At 38.9% G+C, this 23,867-nt stretch overlaps 5 protein-coding genes across 8 annotated transcripts in view; 2 read left to right on the forward strand and 3 right to left on the reverse strand.

Moving 5' to 3' along the window:
- LOC134816575 (IST1 homolog) overlaps positions 1-17,998 on the reverse strand; it is a 74,303-nt gene extending 56,305 nt beyond the window's left edge. For both annotated transcript variants that reach the window (XM_063825494.1, XM_063825487.1), the window contains exon 1: positions 17,994-17,998. The gene's annotated coding sequence lies outside the window, so the exon portion shown is untranslated. The remainder of the gene's footprint in view (positions 1-17,993) is intronic.
- Positions 1,301-2,733, forward strand: LOC134825911 (uncharacterized). Its single transcript, XM_063838106.1, has 2 exons — positions 1,301-1,477; positions 1,872-2,733. Exons 1-2 carry the CDS (start codon positions 1,373-1,375, stop codon positions 2,412-2,414), a joined length of 648 nt encoding a protein of 215 aa, XP_063694176.1. The 5' UTR covers positions 1,301-1,372; the 3' UTR covers positions 2,415-2,733.
- On the reverse strand, positions 3,813-9,349 carry LOC134821830 (uncharacterized). Its single transcript, XM_063832636.1, has 7 exons — positions 6,151-9,349; positions 5,913-5,987; positions 5,442-5,729; positions 4,960-5,220; positions 4,569-4,820; positions 4,184-4,423; positions 3,813-3,956 (listed from the first exon to the last, which is right to left on the reverse strand). Exons 1-3 carry the CDS (start codon positions 7,981-7,983, stop codon positions 5,553-5,555), a joined length of 2,085 nt encoding a protein of 694 aa, XP_063688706.1. The 5' UTR covers positions 7,984-9,349; the 3' UTR covers positions 3,813-3,956; positions 4,184-4,423; positions 4,569-4,820; positions 4,960-5,220; positions 5,442-5,552.
- Positions 3,940-4,972, reverse strand: LOC134826037 (uncharacterized). Its single transcript, XM_063838330.1, has 4 exons — positions 4,960-4,972; positions 4,569-4,820; positions 4,214-4,423; positions 3,940-3,956 (listed from the first exon to the last, which is right to left on the reverse strand). Exons 1-4 carry the CDS (start codon positions 4,970-4,972, stop codon positions 3,940-3,942), a joined length of 492 nt encoding a protein of 163 aa, XP_063694400.1.
- Positions 14,451-22,843, forward strand: LOC134816524 (uncharacterized). Of its 3 annotated transcripts, XM_063825409.1 has the most exons (14): positions 14,451-14,691; positions 14,922-15,124; positions 16,699-16,833; positions 17,020-17,173; positions 17,290-17,471; positions 17,667-17,839; positions 18,071-18,200; positions 18,327-18,448; positions 18,816-18,920; positions 19,496-19,681; positions 20,994-21,232; positions 21,327-21,455; positions 21,783-21,969; positions 22,128-22,843. In XM_063825409.1, exons 1-14 carry the CDS (start codon positions 14,528-14,530, stop codon positions 22,317-22,319), a joined length of 2,301 nt encoding a protein of 766 aa, XP_063681479.1. In that variant the 5' UTR covers positions 14,451-14,527; the 3' UTR covers positions 22,320-22,843. The 3 variants fall into 3 exon arrangements, with proteins under 3 accessions (XP_063681479.1, XP_063681495.1, XP_063681487.1); XM_063825417.1 differs by lacking the exon at positions 19,496-19,681 and having other exon boundaries at positions 14,452-14,691; XM_063825425.1 differs by lacking the exons at positions 18,816-18,920; positions 19,496-19,681.
- The last annotated feature ends 1,024 nt before the right edge of the window (positions 22,844-23,867 follow it).

Raw genomic sequence — 23,867 nt, forward strand, 5'->3', positions numbered from 1 at the left:
AACAAAAAATTATGGCGTGTAATAAAATATGAACCTCAATTTTATTAACCTCAATGTTGTATACAGTAGTCAATTTTGTGAAAATCGGTTAACCTCAATTATAAAATAAAGTTAATCAGCTACAAATATGTGAATAGCAGCAATGTTTTTGTCATCAAAAATTAAATCGATTTAGAAAATAATATTTTGGTAGAATTTTTTGACCCCTTACCCCCCCCCTCTGGCCTTAATTTCTTCTTTTCTTGGTCGTTGTTTTCACAGACACCATATTACCGTTGCAACTTGCTAGTTGCTATTGTTATATAAAATATGATCCATCATGCCATTCATGTGCTGTCCGTGATCACATAACCACTTCATTTTTATGCTACTCTGATTGCTTTGCTTATTCAGTTTAAATCTCCAGCTAAACGTGTCTGGATCTGTAACGTGAGATTCGTCCGTCATATTATAGCGAACTGTCAGCAGTGCTCTCCGTGGGGCATGAAATATCAATTCTGTTTTCTTGCCGAGTTTACTACTTTTATAGTAAACAAAAGTAGAAAACTCGGCAAGAAAACAGTTTGGTTCCATTTTTGGCTCAACTTTTGATCATGTGATGTAAACGTCAGAGTATGTCCTGCCCCTATCTATTGAAACTGAAGATATCCGAATTGAAATATTAATCTCTGTCTCAACATCATAACAATGCTCCTCCTCATTACAATGAATTGCCCAAATTGTTATGATTAAAATTGAATTGCCCATTTGTCCACCTGCTTCATTTCAGCTACCAGCTCTGAAATATGAATTGTTTTGTTAAATTAATCTGGGATTTTATTAATCAGCGATCACGTGATATAACACACTCTCAGTACGCTGCCAAACATTTCGATTGATAGTTAATACCCAATAATTGAATCGACTGTCAATGAAACGACTTAATAATGGATTTACCTATCCTGGTGAATTTTTTTTCAATAAAAACTTCAAATGGGACGATTCCTGCTACTGATTTCATTTCTTCAGTACTCTTCAGATTGATTGATGATTTGCGGATGTTTGCCATCGCTATTAATTGCGTACCGAACAAAACTTTATCGCCATATGCTGATGTACCCTATGAATTGCCGTTTGGTTGCCATATGTTGTGAAACCAAAACACCGGATCAAAGATCGCAATGAGCCACCTCCTTCCTCCTTCCACTCCTCCTTCTCCTTCAGACCGTACGTAGCATATGTTTTTTTTGTATTATAATATCTCTCGGACTCCCCTTCTTTGTGAATGGTGTAAACGTTTTGACCCCCAGCAATCAATTTATCATGACTTCATCATGAGCATATGTGTGTCATGTGACATAATAAACATCATTTGAAGGTGACCCCACAACAGATGGAACATCAGGAGCACGATAAAACCAAGAGGAGAAATGAAGCAAATGACAGAGAGCGCAAGAGGATGAAGCATTTGAACGAGTGTTTTAACGATCTCAGAAAGGTTTGTCTCGACATACGCTAGTTTTAATGTTATTCCTATTTATTTTATCTGAGTATGTGGTTAGCTTTTTTGTTGCCAGCCTCCTATTTACATTTGCTTACAGTTGGGAGCCAACTGCTTATATTATTGAGTCCGGTATAGGCAAATTTTGCTCCCATCTGGTCCAGAAACCGAATTAGCCTATTTATTCTGGTCCAGCCACTGCGACTAGATCGTTTTGTCAGATCTGGTCCGGTTTGGTTATGAATATTTAATAATGGATCTGCACGGTTTCTGCTCGTGTCTGAGGAACAATATGCTACTTTTTGGCCCTTGGGGCGCTGCATAGTATTTGTTAGGAGCCAGCTCAATATTTATTTCATTTTCTATCTTTATGATAACTAACAAATTCCAGGATTTCGGCTGGCAGTTTCACGACCAAGACAGGGTCAGAAGCAAAGTTCAAGTTCTGAAAGACGCTCACATTTACTTACGGGAGTTGGAGAAAAGAGTCGATCCACAACTACTCCGCGAACTACAAATCAACTTTAACCAGTATCGAGACCAAGCAGAATCTTCCTGTGTCACGCCTGAGCTGGGGGAAACTGAGCCAGTAGTAGAGCCTGACAAGAGCCTGGGGACTGCACTTGCAACCTGTAAACCTGGTGAGAAGAAAGGTCGAGTAGAGACAGCTCCAGAACAAGTTACTAACGGCATGATGAGTGATCAGGACCAACTCCACAGCTGCAAGAGAATGTTCACTCAAACAACCACCTATCATGAGTACGAATGGGCTGAAGGTGTGCCACCGATAGACTTTTGGGGGCCAGGTAGAAAGCCCTCCGGCGCTTATTACATTCAGCCGCTAAGTCAGGATTTCTCGGCAGGCTGGGCTCAGTCTAGTAGGCTGTTAGATGGATATGAGCAAGATGGTGCAAAGCGCCGCCGGGTTAGCTAAAGTATCATCACGAACACAGCCTTAGATTTTGCAGGGTCCAGGAGCAGGGGCTCTTCACTGTGGGGTCCAGGGCCAGGGACAGGGCCAGGGACAGGGCCTCACAACTGCAACTGACATTGGGAACTTCTCCAAAGTCATCTCAAATTTGTTAGGAAATTAGAAAATGCATCTTATTGTGAAAACCGAAATTTGTCTTACAAACGATACAAAACTTTATCGTGATATTTTGATAAGTTTTTACTAAGTCAGGATATTTCATCGAGATTATTGTGTCAGTGACTATGACCAATGTGACACATTATGACATTTTTGATTTACTATTTAATTAATCAAAATTTTGTGATAAACATCAATGTTTCAATGTTTCAAGACATACATGTATATTATATACATGTATATCAACAATGTATATCAATAATGTCGTCAGTAATGTTTCATATAGAATTTAATTGACTTTGATAATAAATATGATTTTAAATTGAATCAACAAATATTTTCGGAAGCAGAAGCTGATAAGAAACAGTCAGCAGATTGGGCCGTTTATTGGGTCATGAGATTTAGCCGTACTGTCCACTTTTTGGGCAAGCTCCGTATTACTGAACTTACAGTTCGCTATTGTAGTGTCCTCTAGCGTAGTGTCCTCTAGCGTAGGCCGTAGTGTCTCTTTCCTTGTCAGTATTATCCAGTCCCAGTAGCCGGGAAAGTAGAGGGAGGATTATTTCTCCTCCCTTCATCCCATTGCTTGAAGATTATACTTCAGTTCACTTACAGAAACACATCCGTGTTAAGGATTCAGAATTAAAACTGTGAATTTGTATATATAACTTGTCTAATAACTTACAATCACTTTACTTACCATGTCTACAGTTGTAAACCGATTACGGTAAGTACAATTGAAAACTCAATAGCATGTCCGATTCATTCATTCATTCTCGTTTTAAAAAGATAAACGTGACTTATAAAAACATTCTGTAAATTTTATCGACTGGCGACGTGCAGCTTCAACCAGCTTATCCTACGTTTTTGTTTTTTACATGTTATTGATTAACTATGCTTCTGTGTGGTCACCTATCGATTATAACTTAGCTGCTTCGTCAGTTCATTTGTCTTTGTTTCTGATCAAGATATATATCATTAACACGGTCAGAAATAATGACTCTTTACTGATTGAACTTAGATTACTTATATTATTGCGGAAGACGAGTAACGCATGTTTTGTAAAGCTCCTGTTACTATAAACTTTCCTGTTACTATAAACGTTTGTAACACTTTCATGTTTAAAGGTTTAAGCAACCCCCTCCAGATAGATTTTTCACATCACATTTTGTTTGCTTTACTCGATTTACAAATTTTGTTTATCATTTTGAAGTTTCTTGACAAATAAATCATATGATACAGTTTTAATGCGAGAAAATGTTTAAAATAAGATTGATATATATTTTGAATTCTTCGATTACCAAGTAGATTTACTTCTTTCCCTATGAGAGATTTCCATTTTCCGATGTCATCCGGTTCAGTTAGAATCTTAGAAGTGCTGTAGTCCTGAAAATAGCAAGATTTTATCATAGCTTTAGTTATCTGCAGAAATGCGACCTTCACACTGTTTTAGAAGCAAAAATTCAAATAGGCCAGCTTTTGCCGTGGCCCAAAGATGTTTGGCCTTAGTACGTTTTTCCGGCCTTTCGAATCTGGCACTGATGCACTGATTGTTTCCTCTAAGGGCCAAAATAAAATAAGTTAGGACCTAGAAACTATCATTATCAATTTACCCAAGCAGTAAATGTTGACGCTTGTCCAACCGCCCACATTTCCTCTGCTAGCTCCAAGTCGCTTGTTGTGTGCCTCGCAACTCCTTGAAGAACTGTTGTAGGACACAGACTCACAGTTGTCTTTGTTAGCACAGAACTGGATACAGAGATCAAGAGAAGCTGTTGATGTCGTATGGATGACTGATCCAGTGAACCTGACTCCACTCTTCGCACATCGACTGATTCCACCTCGGTTTGCACCTGTAAACATTTCGTCATATTATAACTATCGCGGATTTATAACATAAATTCTATCATTACGACAAGGAAAGAAATTAAAAGTTAGACTTTAAATCATGTTATTTCATTTCTATCGTTGATTCTTGGTTTGAGGTTGACAACTTACTTAGGCACATCAAGGAGACGCTGACTGTATTGCTGTCTGAATTGACCCGGTCTCCGTTTCTTTTGTTTTTAGCGTAGCATGTCTTGGATTGTTTGTTGAACGAAGCTGCTACACAATTCTCCACAGTTTGGCAGAATGCTGCACACTCTTCGATATTACTTATTCCAGCCGAATTGACGATGTCTGCACCGGGATAATTGATGTTTTCTTGGACGCATTCTTTCCAGGTGTCGATTGTAGCAGATTCTGTCACTGAAACAGATATTATTGTAAATCATGTTATATTAAAAGTTTCTGGATAATTTACATTTTCAGAGCTGTGCTACAATTGAATCAAGAAAAATCATAATATTAGCTGTTAAATCAGCAGTTTCAAAAACAAGAAACTTACATTGGCAATACATGTTGGCCGATATGAAGTTTTTCTGTGGATACAGCATATAGCCATTTCGTTTTGGTCCAAGAAGACACTTTCGTGATGTTATTCTATTGCCATTTTTAATGTTTTCGACACTGGCACTGGAACAGCCGTCAGTATCGGCGCATTTAGCTAGACAGTCAGCCTCCGAGTTGACATATAGCGTATTTAATAGACTGTCAGATTGGTCCCAAATCTGAAATCCATCCAAGAAGCACTTTGATTTCTGCAGGACTGAAAACACACGGAATCAGTATCGTCATTATTCATTAAATGAATCAATTAGTGATTGCAACTTAAGAGAGTATAATATATTATATAACTTTAAATTTGTGGCGTAGTCTAATGCTAACGTTGAATCTTTCAAAATTACATATTATGAAAAATTGGCAGATACCCGAAATTACCAATACAAAAGATTTTTTTAAATGTATCGGTTGTCACATAGATTTTACCATTCGATTTTTGCTGAACTCCCACGAAATCCAGAGAAATCCTCTCCCCCATGTCATCTATCTGACTCAGGCCTCCTGATTTTGCGGAGGTGAATTTGTTCTCCGCGGCATTCATTGTGGAGACAAGCTGGTTCTTCTGTAGGTCTGCATTGTCGAGTTTTTGTTTGGAGAAGACTCAAACTGGTTGATATTATCTCGTAGATTGTCGATAGGAGAACCGGTATTTGTGGTGGTTACAGTAACTTGACTGGAGTAGTCAGATCCCAGCAGTCGGCCATCATACCTTACCTGTTAAATAATGCTTGTAAATCCCAACATTTCCTGATCAATTATTCTCTCTTTCTTATTGTTTTCAGCATGTGAAAATCTTATTATATAGATTATAGAATGATAGTGGCATGATGGGACTGAAGTATGCAATTTTAATACTTGTCATATCGCGTTTCTTTTTATTATATCAATGATATTTACCAAAAGTTTAACTTGCACTCCATATAAGGTTCCTGTCTCCAAACTAGCAATGTCTATCTCGGTGTTTTCTTGATTCTGTAGAGTAAGAGGTAATTTTAATATTAATAATATGTTAATACGATAGTTATTCAAAAGCTGACAAATTGAATTGGTTGTTGTTCTCTGCTAAACGTTTGTACGTTAAAATAGCATCATGATAAGATATATTGAAAATATTAATAAACCAAGTTCCATTTACCTGAAGACGCTGCATGTAGTAGACTTCAGTTCCACTAACAACCTGATTGTTGTTAATCTTGTAGTACTTGATCGAGAGCAGTTCTTTTGTCACTCCTGCCGGTACGCTGACGTCTCCAACCTTCACTTGGAATCGCACTCTGTTGTCTTGGATCTGACCTGGAACTGGAGCTGCAGGAGCGGCCGGTGCTGTTGTGACTGTTAAAACTGCAGTGTCACCTTCGTTACCATTAACTGTTGAAAACACTCCTATTGTGTACAAAGTTCCTGCCCTTTTTCCGTTAAACTGATACACTTTAAATCCCAGATCAGCTGCACTCACCGTTGCACTTATACCTAAACTGTTTCCTTCGTTAATCAGTACAGTATAGGTGATGTCTCTGTCTTTAAGATGTGGTGCGATCAATGCAGGCGTTGCCCATGAGATTCTAATAGTATTTGAAGTAATTGGGCTGGCTAGAAGAGCAACAGGAGCAGAGGATGGCCGAGTTCTGCAATCTTCCGACTGTGAGTATTCGCTGAATCCGTGACCGTTCTGAACAACATATCTGTAACTGACTTTGTAATTCTCGTCAGAATGAAGATTTGTTACCCTAGCAGACGTTCCTTTTTCCAGTACTTGTTTTGATTTGTGATTGTGGACATAGCTTTCCAGCGTAACTTCAATTCCTGTGACATCCTCATCTTTGTTATCTTCTACCCTGAGAGTCAACCCATCAGAATGTGTCTCTTCACAAGCCACCGCATGGGGTGGTTTTTGCGGTATCTGGAAGTCCTTGGTTACTTCCTTGCCATTCTCATATAAATACATCTGGTAATTTTGTTCATTGTTAAGTGAACCCAACTTCAGCATGTAGCACCTCTTCTGGCCTGTGGTCTTCACATTAGCCTCCACATAGGTTTCGAATCGTTTCCTTGCTTGTCCGACATTTAAAACTGTACTTGTTCTCTCGAACCATGCTGTTGGCTCTGACCATGTATCTTTCGTGTCAATGAATTTCTGGGCAACTCCACTCTCTGGTAGGAGATTCATCTCAAAGATGGTGCCATAATCCTGTTTGAAAACACATTGGTTGTCTGTGGCACTAACTGGATCAGACAAAAGCATGTCTGGGTTCTTCAGGGCTCCTTTGACAATATTTAGGATGGTATCGATTTCACGATATCTGTAAGTGAGGAAATCATCAGATCGTGACTTAACGAACGCAGAGTCTTCAAAATCAGTAAGAATATTTCTTAACTCACGCTCATCGACCATGCTTGCTTTAATAAGCGGAAGCAACTTTGCTACTCTGGATGCCATACTCGCATAGAAAGCCTCGATTCCATTTTTGAAGACAAGTAGCTGCTCCCTGATTGCCGAGTATCTAATGGCTGGATCTGTTCCTAGCAAGTAGTTTAGCTTCTCTCTGTTGTCAGTCAGATCATCAAGGTATTTTATAGTCTTGGACACTAAATCCTCCGTTATACCCTGGATCACTGCTGCAGTTCCATCATCACACACTTCATTGAGGGGAGTCAATGAGTATTTGATTGGACTACTATACGCCAGTACTTTGCGTCCATCTTCCTTTTGTTCGAGAACTGTATTAAATGTGTCAATGGCCTGAAACCAAGTTCTAGGAACTTTTTCTAGGATGGCATCACCGTAGAACTTAACCCTCATTTTGTCATCATTATGGTACTCTTGGTCATGCAGACCTATCGCCACACTGCCCTTAATGACTAGGTCCGGAATCAAATCAATTTGGGCTTCTAATGAACCTTTAAGTGTCATCCAAATTTTCACCAACTGCTGCATCTTTTTCGAAAACCATGTAAGATCTTTGTCCATAGATTATTCTTGACACAAAATGAGTGGGTCCAGTGTTTCGGCCGATAAGATTGCAGTAGTCATAGTCTATAGATGCACCATCCTTATCTAACTCCAAAACGTCACCTTCGATCTCTTTCTTCAGGACAACTCGTGCTCTTTGAGAACTTTTGATTTCGTCCTTCATGTACTCAGCGCTGCCCTTAACACTGATCAGACCGGACATAAGTTCCAGTTCCAATTCTGCCCCGAGCCCAAACTTGGCTCTGGAACTCCTTGTGTTGGCCACAGCATCTATTTCTTGAACTTCCCTCAGAGATCCCTCTATCCTGCTCACGTATTCGTCCAATGTGTCCTTGCTGTAAAGTTCGTAACCATGGTACATTTGGCTGGTCCTCTGGCTGTACAGTGTCCCTATCTTTATAGCCTGTCCCAGAGATACCTGGTCAACGATTGGCTGTACCAGCTCACTTTGTCCTCTTTTCAGCAGATTTTGTGTGCACGTGACTTCCTTTCTATCGTAGATCATGCCATCCTCACAGGTTACGAGCTCTGCGTATTTATCCCCGCTCCTGCAGTTGTAGTATTGGTGCTCTGACGGTCCTGCAAATCCCCGCACTCCCTGAGGACATCGCTCAGTGCTTGTTGCAGAATATCCACCCACCACCAGATACACCAGTCCTAACAATCTAAGCATTCCTTTTCGTTTTAAGGATCTTTACTTGCACTAAATAATAAAGCAAAAATAGTAATGATTGTTTTGAATTAATGAAAAATTACCGAAGGACAGGGAGAGAGAATCTTATGTTTTACAGTACATTATTTGAAGATTTGCAATATAGATTTATTCAAGAAAATTTCGGATTTTTCTGAATAGACTCAGTGATGACAATGATCTAAGGACGAAACATTGTCATCACTGAGTCTATTCAGAAAAAATCAGAAATCTTCTTGAAAGAATCATCAAATGAGACTCAATAGCACTACACGACTTAATCAGAATATAGATTTAAAGATTCAGAAAGTTAACAACTGAAGTAGAAAGATTAGATTACAGAGCTGAGTGGCAAAGAATTATTATATCACGTCAGGTGCTTATGTACAGTAGCAATGAATTCCTAGCCTTTCTTTATACCTTTATCAGCAACGGTTGAAAAGGAAAAATACTGAGCGGGAGCATTCGTAGGTGCGCATAAAAAACTTGTCAAATAGTGCGGACGGCATAAATTTATAAAATATGATACACATGCACACTGCACACTGCACACTGCACACTGCACACTGCACACTACACACTGCACACTGCACACTGCACACTGCACACTGCACACTGCACACTGCACACTGCACACTGCACACTGCACACTGCACACTGCACACTGCACACGGCACACTGCACACTGCACACGCACACTAGATGAAAATTGGAATAGTGGGGGGGGGGGGCTCAGTCACCTCCCCTGATAAATCTCCCTGAACAAAGTAAGGGCAAATCACAAAAAATAGGTCAGTCTTCGGTCCGTGGTGCGAAACCCAGTAAATAAGTCAAGATAGAAAAGAGAATACTTGTGAATTGTACCGAAGATTGATAGTTGGCTTTTAAATACAATAAGATGAATTTGCACAGCAGATGTTATGATAAAAGTAGATGACACGAAATGTCTCTCTTTGCCTCCGCACAATCTCTATCTTTGTTTCTCACTTGACGATCCAGTTTGTGATCTGTCAGAATTCTCACCTTTTTGTCACATCTTTTGTCCTATTCTCCGCCAAGAGTCCAGGTAGGCACCACCTGGCGTATAGTTATTATCGCTTTGACGTGTAACACCTCCCCAGCGCGCTGTTACATTGTTACAATTCTTGTCAGATTTGTTCGATGGAGTTGAACAGTAAACCAGATGGTAGTTATTACTAAGTGATACAGTACTGAATAGTGAACAACTGAATAGTGAACTACTGGTAAACTAAATATAATATATATATATATATATCGAGATTCAAGTAATGCTGATATATCATATTAGTTCATACTATGTAAAAGGTTAAAGTATGTTCGTTGGATTTTAATACATACATTGCACAGTGTCAACTGCCAAGTGGCCACAAGTCAATTGTAAAGCAACCAATCAGGCATTTTGAACAAACTGTAATTTCAGCACTTATTAACGCTTTAATTATTTGCTATAAATTCTGATATTTTTATGGAAGGGAGACGGGGTAGACCATGTTTAATCTTATTAGATGTTATTAGAAAAGACTTGACTAGTAGAAATCTTGATATTAGACTTAAGAATTTGACTGATTTCGAAGACCTTAGATTTTTAGCTTTAGATAGGGAGGAGTGGAAGAAGTTAGAAGATGGTTCATGTTTTTGTTTTCTTTTTTATGCGTTTTGATATCTATAAGGTGCCTAGGATGCTCTTTTAAAGAGATATTTCGTACTTTGAAAGATTTACTACTACTACTACTATTAACGCTTTACTCAAATTTATAAAACTTTCTAAATGCTGTTTAGTTGATACCTGTCAAGTTTCAGAGTGATGTAACATTGTTGCAAAAATCTGGGAATGAAGTTGACAGAATTAGTATTCCCGTGAAATTACGTTTGATTCCTCTCCTCTTTTATAAAACATCATAAAAATCGATTTTCATGATCGACGATTATCATTGTTATATTGTATCGGGACCCCAGATATGGAAAAAAGGTCAATAACTCAAAAAGATTATTTTATCCCCTTTTTATTATAAAACGACGACGATGAGATGAACTGCTTCATCAAGATTTCACCTTTTTCTTCCCTGAAGCACCACAGTTTGACTCTTTCAATTTACTGATGTGAATTTTTTTTTTCTACTGTTATAGGTATCCCACTTTAGGTTATTTTATATTTAATTGGTAACGATAACTTTATTGTTTATGAAGTTTCAGAGTGGATATTTTTATATATTATATTGTTATCTTCTACTGCTACAGGATCCAGCAGTTCTTACCAGTTTCATTTTAGATCGAATAATTTGATTTTTACAAAGATATCAATATATTTTATAAAATTACAATAAAATATTTCATTTATAAACGGGATCAATAGAAATTTACCCAAGAAAACATTTCAAACATTTTACATTTTATTTACATCAAGATAATTTTTAAAACCATGAGACCACCATAGTCCATAATATGATACAAATTATTAAACAGACAAAAAATAATTTTTAAAACGCATATAAAATAATTTCAAAACATTTAGGCCAAGTTTCTAGTTCTCTTATCTCTCTCATCGTAAAGAAAATTCTCTATAATTGAATTAAACTCAAGTCATTAAAGTTATGAACCACTCAGTTTAAGTCCTGTTAATAGAGTTAGTTTTAAGGTAAAATCAGTTTAAATCATAGATGCGTTGTCCACCAGAATGAGCTCTCTGCGCTGTCTGCCATTAAAAGGGCTCGTGAATCCAGCTGTCATTCTCATATAAGGGTACGGTGTCAGGTTCTGCTTTGCTAGAGCTGTCTTGAGAAGGTCGAACTGCTTGAGATGTTCTGGATCGTGTCTGCTCCCACCATAGGCCCGTATGTAGATTGTAGCCTCGTCCCACTGCTCCACTCTCAGCTGCTCGTCTGTCGAGGCAGGAGGGTTGCTCTGGACGTCTGCAGGAATGTAGAAGCTCATTGTAGCTGACAGGATATTACCATCTTCGTCCATCCACCATTTCTTCATGACAGGAACCGCCATATCCATCTCAAGTCCACGGTCGTTCCTTGCTCCGCTCCTGTAACCATGAAGACGGAAGTAGGCCTCCCGATATCCGTCAGGTGATTTCAGGTCGATGTCAGTAACGGTCCAGTTGGCACGCAGAATGATTCTCTCCTCAAATCCGCATCCTGATGACTCGACTTTTTGGAACATCGGGCACTCGTAGGTTCCGCAAATCTCTTCAAGGGCCTTTGGTTTAGGACTCTTTCGGAAATTTCCCTGATCGTCAGGGTAATTTCCAAGATCGTTCGGGGAGCTTCCATCAAAGTCTTGGGTGGCATCAAACTCGTTGTATCCCGGGTCATTTGTCTGGCATTCCTGGTAGCCCTCAGCTTCTTCCCAAGAGTAGTTGTCTTCCTCAATCGTCTGGTAGGAATGTTTCGAATGTGCTCCACCAAGGTTGAGAAGTGCGACTGTCAGCAACCCTAAGACTTCATAGACTCTTGACATAGCTGAAAATATATGAGGGTAAAATTAATAAGGTTCAATCAATTTGAATATAATGTTTCATTTCAAATTCAATTGATCTAGATGCAGTAAAATGTTAATTGTACATCTTTTAGTAGAATTTGAGGCAAATAACCATAATTATTTTGGATTAGTAACTGAGTGTACACAATAAATAAGACCTGGTTTATAAATGCTGCAATGTGATGAAAAATATATAATCACAGATGTACACAGTACATCAATCACAAAAAAATAAATAACATTATACCCTTCCCTCGTCGAAGGTAATCAATTAAAATTTTTCGACCTTGAAGTATTAAGACGTATTTTAAAACGTACCCAATTTCAAAGAGAAATAATTTAGAATTTGAATTGAAATGTCACCGTTAATATAATTTGATCATTCAAATTTTATCACAAAGTTTCCCGATGATCCAGTTATCACGCACTAATGGAGTCGTTGTCAACCAGCATTGCTTCTAGACGCTGTCTGCCGTATCTGTAGTAGGTGTACCCAACCACAATCTTCATGTGAGGATATGGGACGATGTTCTGTTTGTCCAGTGCTAACTTGAGAAGGTCGAACTGCTGTTGGTATTCTGCATCATCCCTGTACCCACCATATGCTCGGACATAAACCTTCATCTCATCCCATTTCTCGATTCTTACCTCGTCGTATGTTGATGCTGGTGGGTTGCTCTGGTATTCTGATGGAATGAGCATACCAATCTCTGCTCGCTCGACTTGTCCAAACTCGTCCAGGTAGTATTTCTTCAAGACTGGAAGCACGAAGCTCATCTTAAGTGCCTGATCGTTGCTGTGTCCGCTTCTCACGCGATAGATGCGCTTGTAGGCTTCTCTAACTCCCAATTCTCGGGACAGGTCGATGTCTGCAACCATCCAGTAGGCACTTGGTAAGATCCTCGTTGCAAATCCACATCCGGGTGAGTCCACTTCTTCAGCGTCCAGGCATTCGTAACTTTCGCAGATATCTGCCAATGGCTTGGGCTTGTGGCGGTTGAGAAGATGATGGAATCCATTGGCAGCGTTTGCGTTCCCGTCCCCTTCCACGTAGTTTTCATTGTAAGATGGGTCATTGAGGAAATCGTCGCATTCTTCATAGCCGTCAGCTTCTAGCCTGCTGTCAGGTTCAACGTCAACATGTCCTGCAACAACCTTTGTTTGTTTGTACTCCGCTCCCTTGTACCTGTGTGCCTCGCTAAGAGTTACGAGTACGACTGTAAACAGTCCTAAGACGAATAGTCTGGACATAGCTGCAAATGTGGACGTGAGGTTAGACATATCTTTAAAAGATGAAACGTAAAATTGATTTACTGTGAATCGATGATTTTAGAAATAATGTCAAGATTATGGAATATGGGACAGAGGGACAGAGGGACAGAGGGACAGAGGGACAGAGGGACAGAGGGACAGAGGGACAGAGGGACAGAGGGACAGAGGGACAGAGGGACAGAGGGACAGAGGGACAGAGGGACAGCGGGACAGAGGGACAGAGGGACAGAGGGACAGAGGGACAGAGGGACAGAGGGCCAGAGGGACAGAGGGACAGAGGGACAGAGGGACAGAGGGACAGAGGCACAGAGGCACCGACGCACAGAGGCACAGAGGCACAGAGGCACAGAGCAACTCAGGGACTCTGGAACTCAGGGACAGAGGGACAGAGGGACAGAGGGAGTGATACAAACAAGTTGAATTGCAACAAGCTCTATACTGCTCTTGCCACCGTTTGATCGATGTATTTGAAGACAAACTGAATTCTATTCGTGACTAGGGACGCGTTACAAAAAAAATTGAAAGCAAAAGTAAGGTACTAATGGAATCAACGGAAATGGTCTCATTTCCTTATCGAAGCAAATTCAATTTAGAACCAATCATGTTTTTATTTCTCCGAGTTATAAACTGTGTCGGCAGCACAATCTGTTCAGACTCAAGATTGTGATAAGTTCTCTTGCAATTATATTTCTACCCCATCTAATATGATTAGTTTAATATTTTATCAGAATTTAACAGGAAGTATATCCCTGAACGAATGGTGTTGGCCAATGTTCATCCAAAATTATAATGGCAAATTACACCGGTCACTTTTTATCTTTTTGTTGTTGACTCTATTCCCTAATCACGTTAATTAACACACTTTAGCTGATAACAGCTGCAGACAAATTATCATGCTCCTGGACGGAAATTAACGACAAACGATTATTAAGTTAAATCTTAATTCAATAAATTCTCGTTAAGTTTTTATCAAACCTTTATTTCAATTCTGCTCGATAAGATACTACGGAAAATTAGCCCCAAAATCACGTTTTAATAATAACATCCCGACATTAGGAATGACCAAGAGAGATGATGTACCGCCAGAAGCTGAGTAAAGTTAAATGTGGACGATGTCAACTTGTCATCCCACTCCGTCTGTGGAGAGAACATACCCTCCAACATGGATCTCTGAGGATTTTAAAGCTAGATAACTACCCGCCATCCTTTCTTGAACTTACCAGACACTATTGCAGGTATTTCTGCTTTTTATCTCGCCCCGCCCTCTTATTCCAGTTTACAATCATCTTCTGAGTCTGTATTGTAGAGTTTTAATGCAGTGCAGCGTTATAATAATATGTTTATTCGTATTGCAGCTGTAAGTGGAAAATTAATTCTGACAAGTGGCATATTTAATATGTTATCGACAAGTACATATTATGACTGAATAACTATATAATTAATAATTATGCACATCGTATTTCAGTATGTTAGAGAAAATAGACGACGCTGATAAAAAGTCCACCGCCCGTCTGACGAATGCTTATGACACACTAAAAATGCTTTATTTCAAGGATTTTAAGGAATACTCGGAGGACAACTGCTACTCACCCGGCTACTCTCCCTCATTTGAGAAGATGACTGAAGCTCTAGCTCCCAAGAACTACAACTACGCTTCCTGGGATTGTGGTAACTTAGTGATATTGTAAATTTATTTCGTAACTTAACCAGCAGCTACTCGGATGTAATTCGATCTGATTTTTTAAATGAATTATAATTAAATCGCTTGGTGGTTCCGCGATCAACACCAATCGATCAGGATAGTCAGTTTTCATCAGTTATGGGCAAACATGATAATGAAGGGACTGGAAAACAGCGTCGTGATATTTGACTGTGTACTCTTCGCTCTTTTAAGATAACAGATTATTACATTATAAATCACAAATTTATTTGACCATGTAGTGAAAGTCGCACGTTAGTTTTAGTCGGACTTAGTAAACAGCCCCGATACGTGCGAGGGCAACACGTTAGGAGGGCGGCATCTAAACAACATGTTACAAACATGCAGGTGTGTGACTAACTAACATAAGTTTAGAGATCTTTGGATAATAATTCAAAATATGATATAGAATATAGATATATAAAAACAAGGTTCGATGTTTTAGCTGCATGGTGCACCGGGTACGGTATATTGGTGTAAAGTAGGACAGTAAAATGACCTAATACATATTTAGCTTTCATTTTAGACTTCACGTCTCCCGAAATAAAACTGCGAACAAAGTGAAACAAGGAACTAAGTGAACTGTAAAACCAAATTTTCGTCACGCATTGGACTTTATCAAGGTTACACTGAAAAGGGGAGGTTTGATCTCTGAACCAGAGAGTGTGGTAATTGGGTTAGGAAAGTAAACATACATGCGACAAAGATCAGGGTTACCATAAGGAAGAAAATTTCAGCAAAATTTATAGAAAAGAGTGTACACATACATGCGAGAAAAATCGGGTTACCAATAAGAAAAAATCACAACAGAGAACAGAGGATCCGAGAGATCTGAGGGTTGTAAACTTTTCTGTTGTGATTTTTTCTTATTGGTAACCCGATTTTTCTCGCATGTATGTGTACACTCTTTTCTATAAATTTTGCTGAAATTTTCTTCCTTATGGTAACCCTGATCTTTGTCGCATGTATGTTTACTTTCCTAACCCAATTACCTAATACATATTAGCATATTGGACACTGTTCGCAGTTCGAACGAAGCTCTGCTGGGTAGTGGGTGAGTCAGTGTGGTAGCTCTGTCCAGTGTGCACTAAAACTGCAGTGCCAGTACGTGTACCTTGCTAACCATCCCGTTCAGTCTTCTAATTTGTTATCGATGATTTCAATTACGAGCCATGGGAATATTCTAACCAATTTTGCAGTGCAATTTGTTATCTGGAATCAGCCGACGTTATTTTATATAATTGAGGGGTGTCTTCCCACTTCATTTAATTTAAACATGAGGGAAATTGTAAAACGAAAGCCAAAACCAGGGTCCAGGAGGCAACAGGAAACTGTGCTCGCCCAACATCTAAGAACCCGGAAAACCTATTTAGCAAGTTTATTAGGGGTTATTGGGGCTATATAACTACATTTAGCAGATGCTAGAAGTATGAAACTTGTTGATGTAGGTGTGGTTGTGTAATCTTCTCTGGCGCCCACCTTTTAGATCGAAATTTCAAAAACATGTTTTATCCCTTTTAAAGCTGACCAAGAAGTGTTTCAGAGAGTAACACTGATCCTCCCGCTCCGTACAGTTTTGGGTTGAAGATAGAGCAACTGAATGAGAACATATTCCACTCGGAGGAGTTGATACAGGAGCTTAGACAAACCTTCTTTACCGCAGACCCTGTCACACCCGGTCTGTTTATCTGTAAATGTATCATCAGTTACCCTGTTTAACTCACAGTTTACCTGTTTAAGATGACGTGTTAAAACAAATTATCCTAGCACGTAAAACTCATTGTCCGTCGTTAGAATTGAGATGTTTTGAATAACATTAGGTTCTGCAAGAGCCTACTGTAATTTACACAGTAACATTCCCCAGATCTGAGACAAGATGATGGTTCACTGTGGGGGTGTGCCATGTTTGAGGGTTTAAAAGGGAACACAGCCTCTCGGTACACTGCCAGTAACTACTGGTCCTATGTGAAGGAGATATTGGGAGGAGGCTCCTCCTTTCCCTCTCCTCACGATATCAGGTTCACATTAACTGATATTCATAAATGTTGTGAACACTCGCTTTTTTTTTAAACTTAGCACGTACATGTATTTTACATTCCCGGAGTATCTGTGATATAATGCTTGTTGTTTACAGGCGTGCAATGAAGCGATCACTTCACAAGATAGATGTGAACCTGAAGCAGGGTCACGAAGAGCTGGGTCAGAGCAGGTGGAGTGGAGTTACCGGGTGTATGTGTATCTTTCAAACCATTCCTAGCCAAGACAACGGCCAATCAAGACCTTCCACTGCTACATCCCAGACCGAGACCTCTACTGGTCCGTTAAGTTAAATTCGCTGCTTTTTAGCATAATTGTTATTTTATTATATATTATTATATATTTATAACTTATACTAAAATGTGTGTTACACCTCATCCCCTGGCACTTTTCTAACTCGTCTTTATTGTCTATATACAATTTGGGTCGTCCTTCCATGCCGTAGTTAGTAGTTACAGCAATCTTCCCACTCAGATAATGTGAAAGATAGTTTGGGAATGTTACACGTGGCTAACATAGGCTCAGTGACCGCCATACTGTCACGTGAGGGGCTCCCCAAGAAGATAACTTACACTCACACAGCGGCGGACAAGGCGGAGAGAGAACGTGTTATTTCTAACGGGGCTGCTGTGTCTTCTTCCGGGCAGGTTAGTTACTTAGTAACATATTAGTAACCATCCACAGAGTTACTCAGTAACCATTGAGTAAGTTAGTAACCACTTGAACAGAGCTTCTTAGTAACCAATCACATAGTCTCTTAGTAACCACTGCACTGATAGGATTAATTTGCCATAAAGTAGCCAAATTATTTGAAAATAACTTATTTAAAGCCATATACTTTCACAATATTTACTATTGCTAAAACAGTTTGTGTTCAGGTAAATTGTGTAACAACAGTGACACGAGCTCTTGGTTTCCATGGAGACGTCAGCTTGAGACATGCTCTATCTCAGAAATCTTATTGTAACTCCGTCCCTCTGTTTGAATCAGACGAGTTTCTTATCATTGGTAAGAGGAAATCAAGAAAAACTTAATTCCGATAATATTAATAATATTATGCTAACGAAATGGTCTGATAATGATAAATTTAAACACTGATTATATTAAAATTACGACCTTATCAAAATTTCGTAGCTAATGCCACGTTCTGGAAGTACCTGGGTCCAACAGAAGCCTGCAACATGTGCAAATCACTCCTGGCTCCTAGTCTTCGGAAACTTATACACATCTTTACTACACTTCCTAACGAAGTTCAGGTGGGTCAAATAGTCACACATTTCTAAACTTCCACAACGACAGGCCCGAGGGTTGTAATTATATCAGGTTATAATATTACTCCTGATAATGCGTGTTGGAAATGAGATTGTGATTGTTTGGCCAAAAAGTTTTGTTTTATTTTCTTCCCCGGTTGTCACTGTTGTAATACTGGGGTGTATACTCTATATGACTGATGGAAGATGATAATCAGGGTACTGCGATCATATAACAATATGTATAATGTTCTTTTATAATAAGCTATATTGTGCTGATGTTTGTAGCTTTCCTGTTGCTTTTCGCAATGGGCAGCTGACAATGAAGTTGATGCTACCAAGTCATGGGTGCTAAAGTTGTGTTCCTGTCCAGGAGGAGGCCCTGTCAAACGCCTCAACCCTCGATTACGACGCTCTGGTATCTGACTTTGGGGACAATTCTCAGGATAGCTCTATGATTCCTGATAATGAAAGCGAGGTTTGATAATGATTACCTGCTAATTTTGCATGTTTTCTTCTCAAATCTCTTTGAAAATGATAAGTTGATAATGATTACCTGCTAATTTTTGCATGTTTCCTTCTCATATCTCTTTGAAAATGATAAGTTGAAAAGGGATGTTGATTTTAAATTAAGCGATAAAATAATAAAAAGAAAAATCATCAGTGTTTATAGCACCTTAACTTTTTCAGCGAATACCTCACTTTTTAATTGTTGTTACTGCGATTTATCAATTTTATAGGGACAGCGTTTTAAACCTTAACAGTGTATCAGATTAATAAAAGTTACTCGTACAGTGCTAAGATGTGACTTGACATTAGTTATTAATTTTACCTTGTCGAGTTTATATACGTGTATTTTTTTTTCTGGGCAATTCAGGATGCTCAGTTATTTTATGTCCAGCTCAATGTTTTACCTTCCTTTCTGGTTAAGTATATGTGTTTGAGAGTGTTTTAATGTGCTGTAAAATCAATAGGATCATGATCCTCATATTCAGGCATGCATTCGTTAATTTAAGATTTTCGTAAATTTTCAAATATGTTTCATCTCATTAGAAGAACGTAATGCTGGTCAAGTTCAACTCGCTAATAAAAATGGCGACCTGCATGCTTGCAAAGAAATTCACCGAAGCAAATGAAGACAAAGCAGACGGAGTGGAAGCTGGTGCTGGGAAGAGTCGTCAGAGTGGGTACAGAAGCAAACTGGAAGGCAGGATCTCTGAGGAGATTGAGGATGACGAGGTTGAGATGATAAGGGGATGATACCGTGATGAGACACTGCTTGTGGAGCTGTCCGGCATGTCCACAATATGACAGTGGAGCTTTGAACATATTTTATGCAGAGTCAAGTATTATCTCGAAGTCAAGTGCAGCTGTGATGAGAAACCGGTGGATATCCAGCGTTTAGTGAAGCAGGAACTCTACCATCCCCTCATTCAAACTTCATTGGTTATCTATAAACTTTAGCATGTTTGTTGTTATCTTATTTTTCCTCATTATCTTATTTTTCCTCGCTGCCTGCATGTACGCGAAATGGACTAATTTTCATTAATTCTTTGTAAGCCTGCTTGATTGGAATCTGTTTCTTTTCTAATATCACTTGCTGACGTGTTAATCTTTTTGGAAGCACGTTTTTGTCTCAAAAATCCGTATTCAGTTCATTTTCGCGGGGAATTTTAATGAATTAATGAATAGCCCTTTCTTTTCTTACTAGCTTTTGGTTAATTAGTATAGTGTGGTCATACATTTTTTTAATTTTAGCTTTTATCCTGGAGGCTTTTTCTTTTTTATCATAAAGCAGAGTTTCAGCTTAACAGCTCCAAAAAAAACTGCTTAAGTTCTAATGCACTCCTGCGCCAAAAATATGGGGGATATGATTTTCAGGGTTTTCCCCGTAATATGATATTTTTTCTTCTAACATGAAGAAATTTTATGGATTTCATGACACAATAAAGAATTGAAAGCACCAGTCACATTTTAATCCAGGCTTGTCTAGGGTACTTTTGGTGCAATTTTCTGCAGGCAGGATATTGTTTACTAAATATCTTCTTCATTGCTTAGCATAAAAGTCAAATGCAGTTATTATTTAAACTTGATTACTTTTTAAAACTCATTAAAGTTTCTCGGCCCCTCCCAAGTCTCTCCATGTTTACTCTTTACAGCCAAGAAAACCTTCCCCATTACTTGTATGTCACACTCCTCTCCTTGGCGCAGCGAGTAATATTGCTAGTGCCGTTTACTCTATTTCCTGGTGCATTGATAACATTTCAGAGAAATTATGTTAATATGTAAAATCTACAGTTTGGAAATATGGAAAATTATAGATTCGAAAATGATTGGATGCTAGAATTTATTCATTTTGTTACGATTCTTTCAATATATTACAACAGATTCTATAACAATGAAAAGTACTCATCAATACGACCATTATTTATATAAACATTAAACATAAAGATAATTATTTCCAATGCAACCTGGCATATCATAATATTACGCAGCTCAACTTTGTGTTTCTAATAAAATGATCTCTAATGACAAAGTAACCGCTCCTCAGAGTCAAGCAGGAGATGAGATAAACTGGAGTGACATGTTTAACGATCCTATAGACAATCTTTCCGTGGATGATGTTTGTAAGATGCTGAGTGACACCATGTCTGATTCTCTGGTGGACGCCGCCAGGCAGGCCGGGGCTGTGGGACCAATTTCTTGTGGGGTAATGTTACTTCAGGGTGCACTAGAGTCTGTCAGGAGGCGGCTCTTCTATGAGCAAGCTATTCATGAACTGAAGAAAATGTAAGTTTTACTAGATTTTTTGATTGAAGATATTTTCAGCTAAAAATAGGAATTTAAGGATTTGTTTCTGCTCTTTTATTCACTGCTGACTTAGGTTCGACGATTTTGCGATGAGTGAAGCTTCTCTGATGAGCAGTTCAGCTGGTGATGCGGTCAGTGTTCTCTCTACAAGTTCTGGGGTTAATCTACTCCCTCCTTCCTTTGAAGCGCTAGATCAATACGAGTGAGTTTTACAGTACTCTTCCCCCCTCCTCCACTCCACCTCTCCCCCTCCCACCAGTGTCCATGTAACCCAACTCTTGGCCAAATTCCAATACCATGCCACTGCACGATACAACAATACCATTCATTTTCTCGTTAATTTATCCGAACGACTCTCCGTAATGCTATGTAACCCAGTGTTCATAAGATGCAAATTGTGGCGAATAAGTCGCTAAAATTGGGTATAGTATTACCTCGACAACCCACAATTGAACTAACATAGTTCACCTTAACCCCAAACTTAATTATCCTCCTCTGAAATATAATTAACAATTGTAATCTGTTGCAGACCTTCTCTCCAATCACCCACTGACATGGTGTCGCACCAGATCTCTACAATAGTTGGTAAACCACCTTCTATAATCCAGCCCGACATTGCTGAACACATGACTTTAGATCCGGGAAGTCTGGTCTTTAAGGATTCCCTTGGGGTTTTGAAACTTACTAGAAACATCGAGAAGCTCAAATATAAGAATGTAAGTAATTTCATCGCCCTAAGATTATTAAATTCGATTCACTAGTTAAGTGTGATCAGAATGAACCTGTAGATTCTAGATACATCCTCTGTAAGTTTTACTGCATATGACACTAAAGTTGGAGTGAATTAGGCTAGAATGTAATTCATTTGTTTCAGCTCAACCTGGACGCACTAAGACTAGAAGATGTTGACGATGCATCGCTCACTAAACAAGAGCAACGTGATATGATCAGAGACATGGTTGCCATGGCAATTCATCAGAACACCACTCCAGATCCAGAGGCAGAGGGAGACTCAGCTCAGCCAATCACTCCAACAGCAACTGTCTTGCCCACAGCTGTGTCCTGAACACTCCGCTCTGTGGGTCTCAATCAGCAGTGTGTGTGAGAAAACACCATTGTCGCGGTCGGAAGTACAACTCATGTTCTTGTGGAAGGTCGACATATTGTGGAGAGTTGCTTATTACTATTAGATAGGGTTTTAAGAAGCAGCATTATTATGTGTTTACCGGGCTGTATGTGCATAGCACGCCGATATAATTATACTGGCATTTCTTTAATCGCCATCATCGTGCTTATCATATCTTTATCGTTTCTTAATCGGCAGCAATTTCAATTCCATCAGTTTATCATACCTGCTTGAGGACAGAGACGGCAAATCGTATGATAATAACCTCTGTTGTGTACTGACTACTGAGTATGTACTGATTTATTGCACGCTTGCCGGCACTATGTCTCTAAGAGGTACTTGTCAAGCAATCAATTTAAAAGCGTCTTTGTACTCTCGACTCCCCTAAACATTTCACTAATAATCTATTGCTGTCATGTTAACTAACACGATTTTAAGAAAATGGTGTTGTGGTAACTTTTAAAGATCTGTTTTCTTTTTCTTCCAATAGTTACTGGCGCGGCAAAACTGGTCTAAAGGATCCATTCAATGATTATCAAATGTTAGTTTTCAGTGCTTGTTATGTAAATTCAAGCAAATAATATGACCCGATTGCCATAAATTGATTCTGTAGAAGTTATAAATTTGTATGGACTATGGGGCCAATCCGATGTCGTCAAGTCAAAATATTTAATCACAAACATCCTTTAAGAACCTTTCGGATGATTCTGTTCGATATTCTAGAAAAATCTCCTTCAATCTTTGAGGCTTGAAATGAGCCTATCATTGTATTTTTGGTCAGCCATAACGTGGGAGGCGCTGTATTCTCAATATTTGTGGCACGTTATATCTCACCGTTTAGAGTGGCTCAGACTTCAGCGTATGTGTTTGGTATATAATGATTACAGTAAGTACTATGAAGGTAAACCAATGATATTAGATTGTCAAATAAACCATCTCAAGACGTGTCAGGTTTTTTTACTAACATTGTGGCGCAACTAGCCCCCATGATTTGTTAATAAAGTTAATTAAATAATTAGTATTCGATCATACTGGTAATAGCTCGTTAATAGGCAAATGGCAAGATAGGGACAAGACTAGATGTGGGCCGCGCCACAAATACCGAGAATACATCTGGTTAATAAACGTGGGTACACGCTGAACAAACGGCACGCGCGGCAGCCGAATCAATTGATCATGTAGACAGAAGCGCAAAAATTGTTATGGCAACGTACCTATTAAACGACAATTAAAAACAATCGAGTGACCTGAGAAACCAAAATAGACACCTATTTCTTCATTTTAAACCAGGAAGAAACATCATATCCTTTTTCACTAATAATCTCTGCGCTCTAACAGCCATTATCTGTGTCCTTTTAAACACTCAATCATGTTAATAGTGGTTTTTTTAGCACTCTAAGATCCTAGTTGTGACTTGTGTCATTTGTGAGAAATTTAAAATGTGGCTGCTAGTTATGTACGTCGATTGACTCTCTCCACGATAAAATT

The sequence above is a fragment of the Bolinopsis microptera genome, chromosome 1, assembly GCF_026151205.1.
Source record: "Bolinopsis microptera isolate Bmic1 chromosome 1, MBARI_Bmic_1.0, whole genome shotgun sequence".
NCBI classification, from domain to species: domain Eukaryota; kingdom Metazoa; phylum Ctenophora; class Tentaculata; order Lobata; family Bolinopsidae; genus Bolinopsis; species Bolinopsis microptera.

Bases quoted from the DNA above. Each gene is read 5' to 3' on its own strand.
- LOC134825911 (XM_063838106.1), top strand. From the start codon at position 1,373: ATGGAACATCAGGAGCACGATAAAACCAAGAGGAGAAATGAAGCAAAT. The intron at 1,478-1,871 runs GTTTGTCTCGAC...AACAAATTCCAG, and splicing joins GTTTTAACGATCTCAGAAAG to GATTTCGGCTGGCAGTTTCA.
- LOC134826037 (XM_063838330.1), bottom strand. The intron at 4,424-4,568 runs GTAAGTTGTCAA...AAATGTTTACAG, and splicing joins CGTCTCCTTGATGTGCCTAA to GTGCAAACCGAGGTGGAATC.
- LOC134821830 (XM_063832636.1), bottom strand. From the start codon at position 7,983: ATGGACAAAGATCTTACATGGTTTTCGAAAAAGATGCAGCAGTTGGTG. The intron at 5,988-6,150 runs GTAAATGGAACT...CTTACTCTACAG, and splicing joins ACTACATGCAGCGTCTTCAG to AATCAAGAAAACACCGAGAT. The intron at 5,730-5,912 runs GTAAATATCATT...ATTATTTAACAG, and splicing joins GAGTGCAAGTTAAACTTTTG to GTAAGGTATGATGGCCGACT.
- LOC134816524 (XM_063825409.1), top strand. From the start codon at position 14,528: ATGATGTACCGCCAGAAGCTGAGTAAAGTTAAATGTGGACGATGTCAA. The intron at 17,174-17,289 runs GTTCACATTAAC...TGTTGTTTACAG, and splicing joins CCCTCTCCTCACGATATCAG to GCGTGCAATGAAGCGATCAC. The intron at 21,456-21,782 runs GTGAGTTTTACA...AATCTGTTGCAG, and splicing joins GAAGCGCTAGATCAATACGA to ACCTTCTCTCCAATCACCCA.